Raw genomic sequence first — 17,774 nt, 5'->3', positions numbered from 1 at the left:
AAGCAGGTATTTTCTCTAAGTGTTATATCTAATCTTACAGTCTTTAAAACATTTATGTCATGAATTATATTTCTACATATTACAGAAAGTGATTAAAACATCATTTTAAAACATCTCGTCAATATCTGTGGTAAACCGTAAAGTAAACATGAGCATATCGTGTATAGGTATATGGAAAGTTTAAAGACAGGAAACACCAAACAAGAAACAATAGTATAACTGAAATTTACACAAAAAAATCAAAAACATCTTTAACTGACTGTAGAAAACTGTAGAAAACTGTGGAAATGTCAGGTACATTAAGAAGCTCAAAAACAAGGCACAATCTCACATACTGATTTTGCAACGAGTTCCCGTGTACCCAGCTTGACATGAACAAAACCAGGCTTCGCCGGAAACACTGCATTCTCCTTTTGCGCACGGGGATTCATCACATATTGCTGTAAATTCAAATTTAATCATGATAAAAAGCCATAAAGGGAAAAATGACATTATATAGATATATCCTACTTTTGCCTTCATGTCATAAGAATTTATTGCTGTTGCTGTTGTAGAAGGAATTCATGTTTGTTATGCCACTTAACATGAATGTCATGTTATAAACAGTTACGATTATAAAATATATTAATAATATTTCTAATGATAACCATTGGTACAAAGTTGATTAGGAAACAAAAATTAAGTATTTAAAACATATTGCACTCAATGTGTCAAAGGTTATTATTTTGAGAGGTCGCAAAAGCATTTACGTTTAAAGTACTTGTTCGAAATATGTGTTACTGAATGAACTCACATTTCTCGCAATCAGATCCTGTATAGATGGCTGGACAATCGCAATAGCTTCTAAAGTTTCCCGGGATACAAGTTCCTCCATTTTTACAGTTGCAGCCGCCAATATCTGTGTAGAGCAATTTCATAATAGTTGCACATTTTCGATGGCTTACATTAAAGTGAATATATGTACGTCCGTCCGTTCGTCCGTCCGTAGGTTAAAAAACTTGGTATGTTAATAGATGGCAATATATAAATCATGAATGTCAAGATTTATGCTTGTAGGTCATAGGTCAATGTCACCATTGGAGGTCAAGTGAAAATTGCCATACGAACTGGAATCGCCTATAGGTTACTTAAAATTCAGCAGATAAATATATAGTAACAATCACGCAAGGCGTTTTATTGTGCAAACTTATCGCCGGAATTGGCAGTATACATGTTCAGTTTAGAGATAACAGATAAACCCGAAGTTTAGTGAAACAAACGAATGATCGGCAACATAATTTATTGTTTTAATTTTTTAATGATTTGTAGACAGGTATGCAACGTGTCAAGTAGAGTATACATTACAATATATGTTTCATCACATTTAAAGTTGTACCAAGCTCAGCTCTCACTTAATGTCTTACACTTGACTTAATGTGTATATAGAGCTGCTTTCACAATTAAATGGCGTGTAGTGACAGTCATATGTTAAAAAAATATTTTCAGTTTTTAGTGGTAGCAGAAATTCGAATTCTAGCTTGTTATACATCGATCACCTTTTTTAACCTAAAACATATGAACATGTTTTATTTTTCAAATTTAGTTTTACTGAGCGAATTTTACATAGGTACATGTGTTAGGTGACATCCGACCATATTTTCAGAGGTTTTCTGACAATGAATTAGTTTTTGATAATTCCAAGGCACAATTACGAAGAGAGTGTCCAAGTTTTGACAAGGTTTGAATGTTTGCGAACGGAAAATCAAATCTCCAGATATTTAACCTCTCTCGTTTGACAATATTGCATCTTACAGACACGGGAACACTTGGCGATAGGCCTACCGGATTTCTTTTCTTTACATTACTCAACAAATTTAAACTATGCGATAAACATAATGTCACTTCCGATGAGGCGTTTCTTTATCTCGTCAGAGTATATGGCTTTCAAGTCCAAAAATATTGACTCTTGATCAATTTAGTAAGCGATGTAGGTAGTATAGCGAATAGAGATCGGACTTAGCACCATCGGGCAGCTCCTCAAAAGAAAGAAGTTGGTTGATGTAAATATGGCCATTTAATTCAGAGGTACCTTTAATTGGTAGGATTTTTTGGCGATGTTGCATAAACAGGGTCATACATTGACTGTAATTTTGGTTCTAAATAATAGAACTAGTAGGACAACTTAAATTCGGTATTCCTAGTGTACTTTCGAAGCGTTACTACATCTACGTACATTGTACATAACAAATAAATGCCTCATTCTCGTTACATCATCTGTTCATAATCTACTCCCTTCATTTGTTATCTGTCAAAGTGTTACTATACACGTTAAATGAACAAACAAACTTATATAGAGAAAATGTCAAACGCACCTTTACAAGCTGACGACGTCAATGGTCCAGAAATACTTTCCAGTGAGTTGTAATTGTCTGCATTAAAGTAATAAGATGCATTTGTGGCCACATTTTTCAATTCTTCAACATTAACGGAACTTCCTACACCCGCTGTATCAATGATAATCCCCAGATCTTTCAGCTTTTGTGCAGCGTTTATGCTTGGCTCAAAGAGGTCAGTCACACCTGAAAATTGATACATACGATAAAATTATAAATTAGAATATTGATAAACTGACCACGTTATGAATAAACTAATCTCCATAAACTAATTATTTAGGATAATCTGTAAGTTAAGCACTCTTTCGCAGTTCAAAATAAACATGTTTTAAACGGATGAACCAAAAAATTTAATCGGCTACGAATTCTTTCACATGTCTGAAAACGAGGACTTTTTATTCGTATTAATAGAACTGAGATGAAACCTTCTACAATCAAATCATGCTATTTTCCCCTTACGAGAAACTGTGACATTTTCTTAATTTGTCTTTATTTTAGATATATATTTTATAAGAAATGTCTGTAAGCGTCCATGTTTGTGTTACAAACATACTTTCTGTAGGACTAACATTGGTCTTATTGTGGTTTTACATGTAAAAAATTGTTTGTATTTATATTGATAAAAGTATATATTTCATGTTATTCTGAAAACAATAACCATTTACATTTTTCAATTTTATCTTAAAACACTTTTATACTAATGTTCATCATGGATGAATGTATGATAAATAAATAAATAAATAAATAAATAAATAATACTACATGTAATTATTAAGAATATCAGTAAACGAGTCTGTTCACCAATATAAAATAAAATGCGCTTATTTTTTTTTAACTGACAGGTTACCTTAAATTAATAGTTTAATCGATAAAATCATAATTGTTTTGTTTAGACGGACGTGCCTTTAAAAGAACACATTAATTTATAAGGAATATACTCTCGCTTAATATATGTATCTAACGTTAGAAAGTTATCACGATTGAATAATAATCAGATTTTAAAACTTACCGATGAATTCTCCTGGCCATTTAATCTAAGTGGCAGTCAAGGCGCAAAAATCATTTTCTAAAACTGCCACACTTTGCTACCCTGTAAGGGCAACATCGGTCATTTGGAAAAAGTTTCAATGTTAGAAATATGTTTACGTTTTCATGTTATATTTATTGTTATAATTATTACCGTCTGTCATGAGTATAACAATTCCAGTAGTCGATGATCGGCGTCCTGATACAGATGTATCCTGGAACATTTCTGTTGCCTTGACAATTGCGGCGGTAATATTTGTTTCTCCACCCGGATAACTAAAATTCAGCCACACCATAAGAAAACCAACGTAGTGCATTTGCGACCAGCATGGATCCAGACCAGCCTGTGCATCCGCGCAATCTGGTCAGGATTCATGCTGTTCGCTAACGGTTTCTCTAATTGCAGTAGGTTTTGAAAGCGAACAGCACGAATCCTGACCAGACTGTTCTGGATCCATGCTGGTCGCAAATGTTGGTTTTCTCATGGTGTGGCTCAAATGTAATATTTCATATACCTTCGTCAAAGTACACATTCTTGAAATTTTAAGATGTGTACAGTAAGCACGGTAAAAAAATTAAACTATCATTATGGACATCAAAATGCATGCGGCTTTGTACGTTATGACATTTCAGTCCAGCACGTATAAATATACAACAGATAACAGAAAATTGACTGCCCTTAGGATTTAAATATCCACCTGAAAACGTACATTTATTGATGTCAGATGCACTGAATTACGTGAAAATGTTGAGAACAACCTGTAAACAAGATTAAATTTAAATAGATAACGTTACTGGTTTGCATTTAGAAAAAGGGAAGCATAGACATGCCTTGACTTTGACAAGGTCATATCTTGATATAGCTTTATAACTTGTCATTACTTGACAGGATAAATCTCAACGAAATATTTCATTTATATAACCTTTATTTAAGAATCGGCCGAAGTAAAAGCAAACTTGATTGACTTGAAGTAATACAATTCAGTTATATGCTTAATTGAACAGAATTTCAAATTTATAAACATATACTTACTTAATTGCTGAAATAGCTGATTTTAAGGTCGTCACGTCATTATTCTTGTTAAAATAAAACTGGATACGAGCATGGTGATCGAAGACGATCAGTGCCACCTGAGTTGCTGACGATCCTATATCGAAAGCATCTACAATCCGTTGAACAAACTGAAGTGATTTTGTGAAACCATCCATCAAAACGCTCCCAGAGCCATCGATGATGAACGCAATGTCAGCTGGCGAAGCATCCTGGCAGTCTAAAAGTATACTGAATTCAGTCAATTTCATTGGAATTCTTCGTTTAATTATTCGGCTAATCATCTAAACTCAATTTACAGCAGACCGAAATATTGTTATCATTACTTTCTGAAGTTCAATGTTCTTTCTGTACAGGCAAATTGAATATACAGATAGAGCTGCTATCCTGAATATTTATGATGATTTAGTAAATTTGATTACATTGGCAATATAGTTCCGCTTTTGCCGGTGGTAGGGAAGTGAGGTTTTGTGTATTTCATTACTTCTTATAAACAGACTTAGTTATTATTTTCTTTACATGCGTTATATGCTTAAAATGATCTTACTTACATATGAATATTATAAATATAAGCTGCATGAATCAACCTCATTCATACAATCATCGTCTGAGGCAGTCCTAATGAATACGGAATAAAGAAAAAAAGTGCAGGTAATATAAGGATTTCTGATTATCTTGCTTAACTGCATATAACGGTGTTAAATCGCGCGCGCACACACAAACACACATACACACGCATGGACACGCACATACATGCACACACATACACAAACGAACGCACGGGCACGCGCCCTCGCTAACGAACACGCACGCACGCACGCACAAAGAGGAAAAACACCACAGTAGGACTCCACCAAGGGACTGTTGGTGGCAAAAATAAAGCGAGCACGTACCCCTCTCCTAGTAAAAGGTGAGGAGGCGCAAAAGTAAAGGAGAGATAGGGGAATGGAAAAGAAACACTAACAACAAACAAGACATCACACGCAACACAAAATACGAAACAGACAAAAACCAATTTGAAAATACTGGGGCCCAGACTCGGAACGGTCGGCAACTTTTATAAAGGAAACTGGGGAGGGGTGGAAGCCGCGAGGAGAGTGAGAGAGTGGGTAAACGCGTTAAGGGCATGCCAACCTTGCACTTACCATATTTTCAACGAGTTAAACTAAACACTTAAATAGATAACTCACCACTAAGATAGGCTCTTGCATTAATGACCAAATACCAGATTTTATAAGTAGGTCAGTCTAAGGTATAATTACACCAGCCAGAGCACAATGACCCTAACATTTAAGGGTATGACAAAACAAGCTGCAAGACAAAATTCCACTCCCTTTGTCCGTTTTTGATAGGATTAAGGAGAATAGAATTACGGAATCTTACTCTCTACTTGTCATCGCACCATCACAAAGGAAAGCGTACCGACTAACTGCAGGGTGCTCATGATTATCAAACATACACTATACTTAACGATGTTCGCATTGTATCCTCTTTTGATCAACGTTTGTACAAATATATAATTAAAATAAGCATTATTTTTATTTTTCCCAATTTTATAAACTACTTCCCATTAGTATGATATCGCCTCAGTCACAATCAAATGCATACTTTTTAGGTGCTCTATGATATACACCCAAATTTAAAAGTGCATGTTTATATATTCTGTCTTCAGCACTTCAGGAGTTACATATCACTACCCAGTTGCAGGTAAAACTACTATCAGGTAGCTGATGTACATATAAAACGAACGCCATGCTGTCCAATAACAGAAAAAGGCCAAAATTCAGCGTTATATTGTTTCACCTTAAAAAATGTGTTTTTTGTCTTTTCATTTTAATTAAAACCTAAAACCAGCAAGACCTTGTTGTGCTGTTTGGTTTACAGGAAAATTCGTCTTCTTTCAGCTGCAAGTTATTTCAACTGTCTATGTTACCCACAACAGAAGTTATGTACTGAAGACTGACATGACCGTTTTGTTATATATTTTAACTTTTTGCTCTTCCTCATATCAGATAATGTGATTTCATTATAAAATAATTCTTTTTTTACTGTCTTATTTGTCTCTGTGTGAACTTCAGTCTACCTTCTTCTGAAAAATAATAGCATTCTTTCAGGTGGAAGTTTCTTATCTCCTCAAATTTGACTCTGAACAGACAATGATAAATGCGCCAATTTTTTTGTCCTGTCCGTAGACACCTATTTTCTTTGTGAAGGATGCAATATTAGAGTTTAATCACTGTTGGTATGAAAGCTGCTAGGATAGTGTCTTAGTTGATAAACATTAGACGGAATTAAGCTGGGTTATATAGATATAAATAGTTGTTGAATTGCAAAATGTCTTGTCCGTAGACACATGTCTTGTCCGTAGACACTAAAGAAACGAAGTTTTTTTGACAAATATCATTTATAAAATCATACTGGAGCTATTTATCAAGTTTCAATGATACACCACACTTAATGTTTTTACAAAATATAGAATAAATATATTTCTAATGAAACTTACTTCTTCCAAATGCAAAATGTTACCCATTTATTCTTGTGTGTACAATCTGAATCTGAGAAGTACAATGGATATAGAATATGTTTTAATCTTATACATGACTTATATAAATGTTAAAAGCTATCAAAAAAGGAATAAATACATTTCTTTCTAACCCTCCCTTTGTTATGGCAAAAACAAGGCATGCAATGGAAGTGTCTACGGACAAGACATTGCACAAATACTATTCAATATATTTTCTGTTTTCATAAAAACCAGCACTGGACCTTAAAAAATATATCAAGTGTTCTTTGAAATAAATCAAGAGACTCTGAAATGCAAAAAAACCCAATCTTTTACAAGCTAGTAGTAAAACAGAAAGAATAAGAAGATAGAAGCAAATCATTTGACATTTGGTCATATTCTAGTGGAGTATGGATCTATTGTTAGACATGGTGTGGCTGTCCACTTTCAACTTAAACATTTTGTTATAATCCACTCAAGATGGCATATTTCTGTGCTCTTCAGGCCAAGATATAATGGTGATTGGTTTTCAAGATTTCATTCTATTCATCTGCCTATCAACTTTATTCTGTAACTGACTGAAATCACATAAAATTGAAGCAGTTTAAATCATCTTAAAAAAGAAATTACAAGCAATTTACTACGTGATTACCGTAGTCTCCTTGCAGTTTCTCCCTTTCAAAATGAGAGCTATTTAGATTTGTTTGTTTTTGGGGGTTTAATGCCCTTTTTCAACAGAATTTCAGTTATGTAACTTAACAATTGGTTAATTGATCTGTACTGTTCTCTGCAAGTAACTGCCAACCTCCCACATGCATCAGAGGCAGAGGTCTAGAATTTTGAAATCATAGTTTGATTTACGATTTGAGTTACTAACATTTGTTCTATTTTTCCAAGAAAATAATATTAATATAGGTGATAACATGAAAAATAAGAAGTAAATGTGATAAAAAGATAGTTAAAAAACTTTGTCTCCGGTTGTACTATCTTATATAATGGAAAAAGGTCAATATTAATAAAAAATATTACTGGCTAGAAAAAGAGAATGTATCTTGGGAATTTTAAGAAAAAAAACATAATATGTAAGTCATTAGCTGACTCAAAACTAAGTGATAAAAACTTATCACAGTGAACATTTAATTATTCTGTAAACAGGTTAAAATTTACAGGAATTTTATTTTGCAGGACTACTTAAAATATTAGTATGAGTTATGGATCTCACAGAATAAATGTCATATGAGTATTTTACAACATACAGCTATTTAAGCAGTCAGCAAGGGAGTTTGTTTCATTAGTTTTCCATTTAAGACACAGTTGTAATCTTTTTAAGATGTTGTTCTGAGCTATAAGTTTAACAAGTTCTTCCTACTTTTTTAATGTTTCTGCTTTAATGAACATGTTTAGATGAACTCATAGAGTTCAAACATGTTAAACTTTGTGTTTATACTTTTTTACCATTTCTTGATTGATAAAGGTTGATAACAGCATGTAAATATATTTGCCTCAACAAAGTCTAGTCAGGTGGTTTCTTCCACCATCCAATTTCAGGAAGATTGTGGTTTATTTTTGTTTAGTTGAGGTTAAAAGTTATTACAGATAAATAAACATAGTCTAAATGGTGTACATAACAGGCTGCAAGGTCAGTTCTTAAGCCCATTAAATGCATGAGCATTGATCAGATTGACAGAAACATCATTACTCTATCTGTCTTTTAGACAGAAATTATGGTCAAATGTCTTGTCCGTAGACACCAAGCTGAAGGAGAATTTTAACAGCCTATTTCAGTGAGGATCCTTCCAAGTATCATTATTTTTAGCATATAGTGAAATATGAAAACAATTAGTCCTAATTTATGTAAGCAATAGCACAGAACTTGTCACATAATGACATTTTGATTTAGTCACAGTTGTTCAAATCCTTCAATTATTCGAAGACACATTCCGAAGACCGTCAATTATACTTCTTTTCATAAATTTGTTTGTTATTTACTTGTTCTTGATCATATTAAACATAAAAAGTTCAACAGAACTAAAAGACTGTCTTCTAAAACCTATGTAGAAAGCACTTGGCGATGATGTCTTGTCCGTAGACTTTTTGGGTAAATTTCGGCTTTCATTTTAAAATTGCGATATCTCTGCCAAACATAGTCGTAATCACAAAAATGAGACCATTATTTAAAGAGAAATGACTGAATTTTTAGAAAATAACATATTTGAGTTGAATAAATGCATTTCAAAAGGTATGCAAAAACTGAAAGCAAGTAGTAAACAAAAATTTCTAGAATTTTGAACTTCAAAAGAAGATAATAACTACAAATCTTTGTGTAATTTATTAGTTTTTGGGGTTTTCTATATTACTTTTATGTACCTTATCATGTGGTAACAGTCCTTTAAAAATGGTCATGTCTGTTTTATTTTTTCCCTGAAGATTCATCTTTATATCGAAAAAAAAAATTGTCGAACTATCAGACAGCGACAACTACCATTGTTTTTGTAGAACCAAGGTATATGGTAAATTAACATTTCAAAATAAAAGAGTTTTACAAACTTTTATTTTTGACCCCAAGTGAAACAAAAAAATGCATTTGATTGTGACTGAGGCGTATGTCTAAGATCAAGTTTTAGAAGTGTTTAAAGATGTGTGTTATACCTTTGTCACAAGACTGTACGAAGTCCGTACGGTTTTAAAAAATCATACGAGTCCACCAGTTTTAGCATCCTTTACGATCTCTGTACAATGGTAGCTTGTGGTCATAGTACGTACGGACCTCGTACGAGCTTTAGAGAATGCAATCGTAGCCTATCCGTACGGACATCGCAGATAAGTCGTGCGGAGCTCGCAAGGAGTTCGGCCGTACCTCGTACGATATCCTTTGACTCGTACGGCGCTCGTACGGTGCCCGTACGGTATACATTCGACAGGAATAAACCAGTTGGCGGCGTCTGAAAATTGTCCATTTGTAGCTACTCAGCTGAATCGATTACATCCAAAGTCAATATTAATTAATCAATATTAATTAAGATACCATAAGTTAAGATGCCTCCTATATTGTAATTTTTTGCAATTTTCATTATTTACATAATTTTAAACATACCAACACATATTTACAACAATTTATTTACAATTACTTTGTACGCTTTTGTATGCGGGATACAACTCTCTGCATTATCTCCAGGAACATCTCAGGTTCCATCCGAAGGAACCCTTTAAAGTTCCCCCGGACTCTCGCATTCGTTCCTGTATGAGGGTATCGTACTTACCCAGCAGGAGGCGCCGTTGTAACCGTGGCCTTACCCAACAGGTACGCCTCCGCTGCTGCCGCCGAGCGTTCAGCGTTTCTTGTAGAAGCAGTGCTATGAATAAAAATGTCATTATGGGCACGTGGCTGGTGCAGCGCGAGTCGCATGTGCACCAGTCTGAGACGATGTGGCTCCATCATGTACCACGTCTCGACAGTACCTGGAGGAACTTGAAATATACTCCTGTTTTTATACCATCATGAATTATTAAGGAAGTCGTACGGAGCCCGTACTACTATCGGAAGGCCCTGCGAGTCCCATGCGAACATCGCACGTTCTCCGCACGGTGTACTTAATATCGTACGGACATCGTACGCTGACCGTGCGAGTCCCCTGCGACAGTCGTCCGAACATCGGCAAGCCTCGCAGTTTTCCAATTCCGCACGGACATCTTGCGATGCTTGTATAAGCTCTTCCAGGATCCGTGCGGTTCTCGTACGGGACTCTTGCGAGCTGTTCCCGACTTCGAAATCTCTACGAGCTCATAGACATATCGGGAGGTCGGTGAAACATTCACGACTTTCCGGGACTCTACGAGTTAAAAAAATCCGTGCGACGCTCGTAATAGTCTCCGATGTCCGTACGGCCACCGTACGAATGAAAACCTACTCGTACGGAGCTCGTAGCATTATTGTGACCAGGGTGTTATATTTGTTTAAATCAGTAAAATTTAGTGAAAGCCTTACGTAGTTAATGATATCCATACTCCTGTTGTAATAACTTTTTGGTTATATGAAGAGTTCTATCATTAAAAGCCTCTAACTTTGAGCAATCTCGTGTAAAACGGATAGGTTGTGAAATACAGACGCCGTGTGATGTCGCTCGAGGGACATTCCCTTTCAGGCCGGGGAAATTCGAAATCGTTTCTTTTATTATATATTTTTGTTTCTAAATTACTGTTTACAATTGTTAAATGCAAGTACAAATGTACACAAATTACGCTCATAAATCTGAGGTATTGGCCTTGTTAAGCTGTAATTCTTTAAGATAAACCTTATAATAAATATTGGGATTTTAATATGTCAGATATGAGTTACTTGAAAAGTGACAATTTTAATATGAAATAAAGTGATGCAAAAAGGAAATATCCAGTATTGGAAATTGGTCATTGCTCAAAATGATTTTGAGCAAAAATCATTTTTTAAGGAAAAAATACTCAGTTGAAAGATTGAACGTTTTTTCAATTATCTTCTTAAAGAGAAACAAACAAAAAATCAAACAGACAGTAAGGAATCTTAAAATATTTCCATTTTTCAGAGAAGGGGAAGTAATTAACTGCTTTATACATATCTCGGAAATAAGCAGAACAACTACAGTTTTCTCTCCATTTTCTTCTAATAGACGTATACATTATACGTGTATATGTACAAATGTACAAGCTTCCACGCTAGGAATTTTTATGTTGATGAAAATATTAGTATTTTACCCCTCTAGATTTACCACACGAACGACTCTTGCGAGTGAAATTAAAAATTTATCAAACACCACATTCAAAGGATCACTTGGCACCTCTGTTACAAGTTATGATGCATATTTCTATGATTTTGCAAACTTAAATTGTTTACCCATTGTTTTGTTAAGTGCCAAATAGTGGTGTTCTTAAATAGAACAAATTACATCCAGATGAGGCAGTTGCATGTGTCATATTTACCTCCAAAGCATCCAGTACCAATTTAAATGAGTCACTCAGCATTGAAGATCGGTCGGGATATTAGTTATGACTGGGAACCGAACCCGGATCATCGGCATTGCAGTTCAACCTATTAACCACTACGTCAATGACTCCTAATAGAACACAACCATTGAACACACTTCAGGACATAATGCTGTACTGAAATGATAAAATGATATCCTTTGTCCCCCCCCCCCCCCACACACACACACTTAAACAGGTACAATCATTTTTGGAGAAAACTTGAACTTTGGTTATTGTGTCGGAAAGAACGCAGGTCTTCTGATGAGATTCATAACATTTCAAGTACAAAACTGTATATAAAGCATAATTGTGATGTGTGAATTATAAAAAACAGTTTTAAATCAAATCGGTATCGGTTTGATTTTCAAATCTTTTGAAGCTGTACACTGTTTACATTTAATTGTAATGTATTTATAACTGCATTTCTCCTTTGCATTCGTTAATGTTGATTGTAAAGAATGTGATAAAAATGAAACAGGTAATTCCCCTTTTATTTCACAGACATTTAAAACGACATTTATCTACAGTAATTCAATTTGAATTCGTGCGTTTTGCCTTTCTATTTGCATTTGAATTTATCTAATGAAAAAGTCATTAAACATTAAATCATCCTGTCATGTGTTGATCGAGAAAGTTTTTTTTTGTCCTAGCGTTTTATTGAAATGTCATAAATTGTTATACATTGGTAGATAGACAGGTAGGTTTTATTGGGTAAAAGTGTACACAAATCAAGCAAAAATATTGCAATAAAACAGATGCATGATATATAACAACAATATGGTGGCAAGCAGACTGATTAGAATCATACATATTTTCTAAACCATGAAATGCACACGAATACCAGGGATAAAACAAAAAAGAGAAACAACGTTCCCCTTATTTCCATTATGGTCCCTGTTATTAGCGGCATGGTAACCCTTCTAACCTCTGGTAACCAGTTCAAGGACCTAAACTGCTCAGTGCTCAGTACCAACACTTACATGAGACATACTATCAAGACCAATGACAAACTGAATAAGCTTGTTTTTTCTTTTCTTTTTTTTTGAGTAATTTGAAGCCTGTTCTTCCAGTATTTAGTTAAACTGAAATTCTAGGAAAAACAAACATAATCAAACTGGCACTGAATTATTAGAGCCATGGCCAACATTTTCTTGGTGTGAAAAGTCAGAAATTTACTCTTCCGATACAAAAATTCCAGACGTGCATTTGCTTTAGTAACCACAAATCTTGCAATTTCATCACAAGATAGATTCTGGTCCAAGCTTGCACCAAGGTACTTCACTGAATCGGTAGCTTTAATATTTGTACCATTACATTAATATTCAGTCTTGATCGAGACCTTAATTTGGGTTTTGATCCAAACAGAATGAACTCTGTTTTTCCAAAATGTAGTGAAAGCTTGTTATCAACACGCCATTCACTTACAATTTCAAGTTCACTGGATAAAACAGTTTCAGTCTGTGAGAAGTCATTTCCAGAGACAAGAATACCTAAATCATCGGCATATAATGAAAGTTTGTTATTAACAATAGCTGACATAACATTTACATAAACTAAGAACAAAAGGGGCCCAAAGGATGGACCATTGGGGAACCCCATGGGTGAAATAGATGCAAGAACGTAATGCAGACATATTCAGATATGGTAAATATTTTAATCTTGGCACGGCATTGAATATAAAAATGAATATCCATGATTTGGGTACCAAACTCTGCACGAGAACGTGTGCGAATCTGACAAACCACCACGAACTGTAAATTTTAAAATATGCCAAACAGAAAAAAAGATATTACTTTTATCCTGAGTATAAATACATGCCAACGGTGTACCCTAGGTATAGAAGCAGGTCTATCTGAGTATCCTTAGCAAACTGTCAGGTCGTCTTGGCTATAAATACAGGCCACAAGTTATTGGATCAGGCAACCACTATTTGGAAACTTGCTATTCATAAAGTCCACTCTGGGTACACTGGGTATAAATACAGGTCAACCTGGTTTTATATATGGAAAACTATGGGTATCCTAGGTGTACAAACAGGCCTCTCGTGGTATCCATTGTATACATACTGGCTATAACGTCTATATATGTATGACAATACGGATAGAGGGTCGCCTATATATGAGGTATGCAGGTCACTCAAGGTATCATGGATATACATACAGGTCAGGTTAGCTTTACATACAGATACACTATGAGTATTCGTGGCATAAAGAGGCAACTATGGGTACCTTAAGTATAGATGCAGGCCATTTTGGGTAGCAGGGTGACCACATGTGTATCCTGTGTATACAGACATGTCATACTAGCTACACATATATGCCAGTTTGGACATAGGCTAATTACGCTTCACAACTTTGCATCGATAGCGTAAAGTAATTGATCTTAGTTTGCATGTATACAAAGGATTCCACGGGTGACTGCATGTATGACTGTATTCTTATAATACCTAAAGTAACATATCACATACTACTGTTGATTGCAAGACGAAATGCAATAGTTTAAGGTGCAAATGCTACCGATCCGACCAGGTTTGCGTGTATGAATGTGCATGCGAGGCTATTTATATACAAACTGTAGAACTGTAAATGGCAACGAAGCAATACAGTTTTGACATTTTTAAAACAATATCTTCTGGTACTGTGTATAGAGAAAAGACTATGAGCAAGATTGAACTGTGTGATGTTACATACTAATTATATTCTTAATGCATGGAATATTTACATGCTTTAGTTGGACATTTATAAAACTTACAGGATTTTTATCAATGGTACTAAATGAACGTTTGAAATGGAAATTTGATACATTTCAATTAATACTCATGAGTATTCATACGAGCTGAAAAACTCTTAATTGATATTTATGAAGCACATTATTCCAATTATTTGTAAATAAATTTACAAATCCCTGGCTTTATTTTGATATCATTGTTGTTATTCTGCACCAAAACTGTCCAAGATACAATGTATTAAATTTTATGTGACACACATATAAAATGCACCAAATGACCCTTGACCTCGTTTACTTCACTATAAAGGGCCTCTCAAGGGCGACTACCGGGCAAGTCTTTCTTGAGACAGCTAGTAGATAACGTTTAGTATAGTAGTCGTCCATCATCAGAGAATGCCTACGCATGTCACATTTTTACTTGTGTGGGCATACTAAAATTTTTAACACAGAGAACGAACCATCGTATGAACTCTAGAAAAAATATTTAGTCCTATAATATACAGGCGTCTCGTCATATTCGACTTTTTGCAGTATTTAACTCAATGCGAAAGTATTAGTATATCACCCAACGGGAGCCACGAAAAATGATATCACAATACATATTGCGCAGTTTTATAACCAAATAAACGGTAATAATTTACCGCTTTTTGTGCAAGTATTGTATTTAAATACATTCACTTGTAAGACCTTTTTCGTCATTAATCTTTCACTGTTCAGAACGCATAGGGTAACCACTGTTTACATAGAGATTTAAGTAAGAAATAATTTATAGCAAAACAGTGCATTATCACTATTTATACACGATGGGCGGTTATACGTCGGGTGTAATAATTTCATTAGGGCGCAGCAGAAAACAGGCAAATATTTGATGGATGCCTTCAAGGATATACCTAGTAATCATTCATAACATGCTAGAATCGAAACTATGTATCTCAAATTGAATAAAATCATTGTTTTAAGACGCGCATTATCACTTGGCCCTCGTGATATAATTCCATCTCATTTGACAAATCACTATTTGAGATACAGGGCACATACTACTAGAGTAAGGTGTACCCAATCTGACTAAAGTACATCTCCTATTACGCTACGCATAGGATCTGAGAACGACCTATTCATTGCCTCGTTCTGACGACTCTTTCGCTAGCCAATCAGAGCCTGACTTACAATATCTTGCAAATCTACCTTTAGCCTTGACTTTTGATATTTACAATTCTTATGTCATAATGTATCAGATATCCGGTTAGCTCAGTCGGTAGGCCACTTCCTTTGTAAGCGGGGGGTCCCGGGTTCGAGCCCTGAAATGACTGCACATTTTTCTTACTCTTTGGCATTCGAACAAGTCGTCTGATTGGATAAAATAAAAATAACAATACTGGAAATCCAAAATATACAGAAGACGAATGTAAATGGGTCGTTCTCAGATCTTCGTTTAGAAGATCAAGTACTTAAGATTGAGGTTTACCTTGATGGTTTTCGAAATGTAGTATTCAAAATAAATACCTGTTGAACTATAGAAGTTTTATATCGAGTGTGTACTGCTTTACCCATTTAATTTGCTGTTTCTATCCGTTTTCCGTTACTGGCTGCTGATATTTCATAATGTACCAATATGGGTGCTTCGATCGGAAAACTGATATTGTCAAATGGCATAGCAAACATAGTAAACTATGTTCCAACAGACAAAACAAAAACCGCATTAAATGGTTATGGCTGCAGCTCATATAGTTACTTTCTAAGTAATGTATAAAGGTTAGATAAATAGATATGTACATACACATTATTTAACACTTGTATGCCAATCAACGAAAAAACAAACGACAAAAAAAAACAAAAAAAAAAAAAAACACGAAAAAACAACAGTATAGTACTTAGTACGTGTTGATGAAACTAACAACACGGTAAATCCTAAGCACATATACAATAGAATTATTTTTATCATTGAACTCATTCTTTATAAAAGCAAACAAGCACATCTAACGCAACTCCACTGTCGAATAACTTCAACAAGGAAGTGAAAATCTTATTTTATTTGCACTAGTTAAGAGGCAGGGGAAATTATTGTATTTGGGCCTGTTGGATTATCTAAAGTGATATTATATGCATATATATTCAACTGATTGTTTGTGATTATTGTATTTGTTAATATTTCCCTACATGAGTACTTTTGTCAAGGATTAATAAATGTATGATAAGGATGTCCGGACTCTATAAAAATGGCCGTTGTTAAAATATTTACATTATGTGCAGAGGGCAGTTAAGACTGGAACAGTCATTCATCCATGTATATTCAGCTCAATTTAAAAAAAAAAACATGTAAACGGTTATGAGACACTTTTCCCACCACCATTCCCTACATGTTGCAGCATACTATAGAAAAATGGCCAGTAATCAATGGACTGTCCACAGGAATTAGTAGGTGAGCAATTTAAGCTGGGCCACATTGCATCAAAAGTGTTCTAACGCCAATATTCAACATAAAATCGACATGGGACCACAGTTATTTGCCATTGGTGGAGTATAATTAATAGGGAAATATTCAACAAGTTTACTTACAATGTGAGATCCTGTTGTCTTCTTCATGCACATCTTCTTTGTTCGGGCTATTCGTCGTTAAATCTACGTAAGCTTTGGTGTCGTACGAACCTGTGCATGGAGATGACACATTAATTGACGCCATAACCAACAACAGCTGAATAAATTGTAGAACCAAGATTCTTGTACAGTATGTTGTATAAAATTTGAAAGAATATCTTCTGGAAGCATACAACGCAAGCAGACTCAGTTGTGTGCTGTCTCTCGTGAGATGTTTTCAAAAGGGCAATTCTCCTTATGTCGCACCCAGTGATCCCAAAGGACAAAAAATATAAAACAACATCGAAAATTACTATAATTGCCTTGACAATACCGGCAGGAATATTTTTGCTCCACTTGGATTCCTGAAATACGGTACGAGTTCTTGGCAAGCCACGTTATTTAGTGAATGAAATCAGTCTTTGTGTTTTCAAGAATATGTGTTAGATGGAGTGCACAAAATAGTAAACAGCAGTAAATATCGTAAAGGATGATAATTATTTTTTGTCAAATAAATGTGTGAGAC

The 17,774-nt window shown here is 34.8% G+C and overlaps 1 protein-coding gene across 1 annotated transcript; it reads right to left on the bottom strand.

Annotated features, from left to right (window-relative positions):
* Positions 1 to 319: 319 nt before the first annotated feature.
* On the bottom strand, positions 320 to 10,388 carry LOC128553671 (von Willebrand factor A domain-containing protein 2-like). Its single transcript, XM_053534846.1, has 6 exons — positions 10,247 to 10,388; positions 4,432 to 4,669; positions 3,553 to 3,674; positions 2,352 to 2,558; positions 794 to 898; positions 320 to 440 (listed from the first exon to the last, which is right to left on the bottom strand). The coding sequence occupies exons 1-6, from the start codon at positions 10,386 to 10,388 to the stop codon at positions 328 to 330; spliced, it is 927 nt and encodes a 308-aa protein (XP_053390821.1). The 3' UTR covers positions 320 to 327.
* Between the last annotated feature and the right edge of the window lie 7,386 nt (positions 10,389 to 17,774).

Source organism: Mercenaria mercenaria, unplaced genomic scaffold (genome assembly GCF_021730395.1).
Source record: "Mercenaria mercenaria strain notata unplaced genomic scaffold, MADL_Memer_1 contig_4165, whole genome shotgun sequence".
NCBI lineage: Eukaryota > Metazoa > Mollusca > Bivalvia > Venerida > Veneridae > Mercenaria > Mercenaria mercenaria.
This window is presented reverse-complemented; position numbering and strand designations above follow the sequence as displayed.

What these genes read in the sequence shown, in the direction of transcription:
- LOC128553671 (XM_053534846.1), bottom strand. Translation starts at nt 10,388, where the DNA reads ATGGAGCCACATCGTCTCAGACTGGTGCACATGCGACTCGCGCTGCAC. An exon ending in GACGTCGTCAGCTTGTAAAG is followed by an intron (nt 899 to 2,351) that starts GTGCGTTTGACA and finishes TGCTCTACACAG; the next exon opens with ATATTGGCGGCTGCAACTGT. An exon ending in AGGATCTGATTGCGAGAAAT is followed by an intron (nt 441 to 793) that starts GTGAGTTCATTC and finishes TTGAATTTACAG; the next exon opens with CAATATGTGATGAATCCCCG.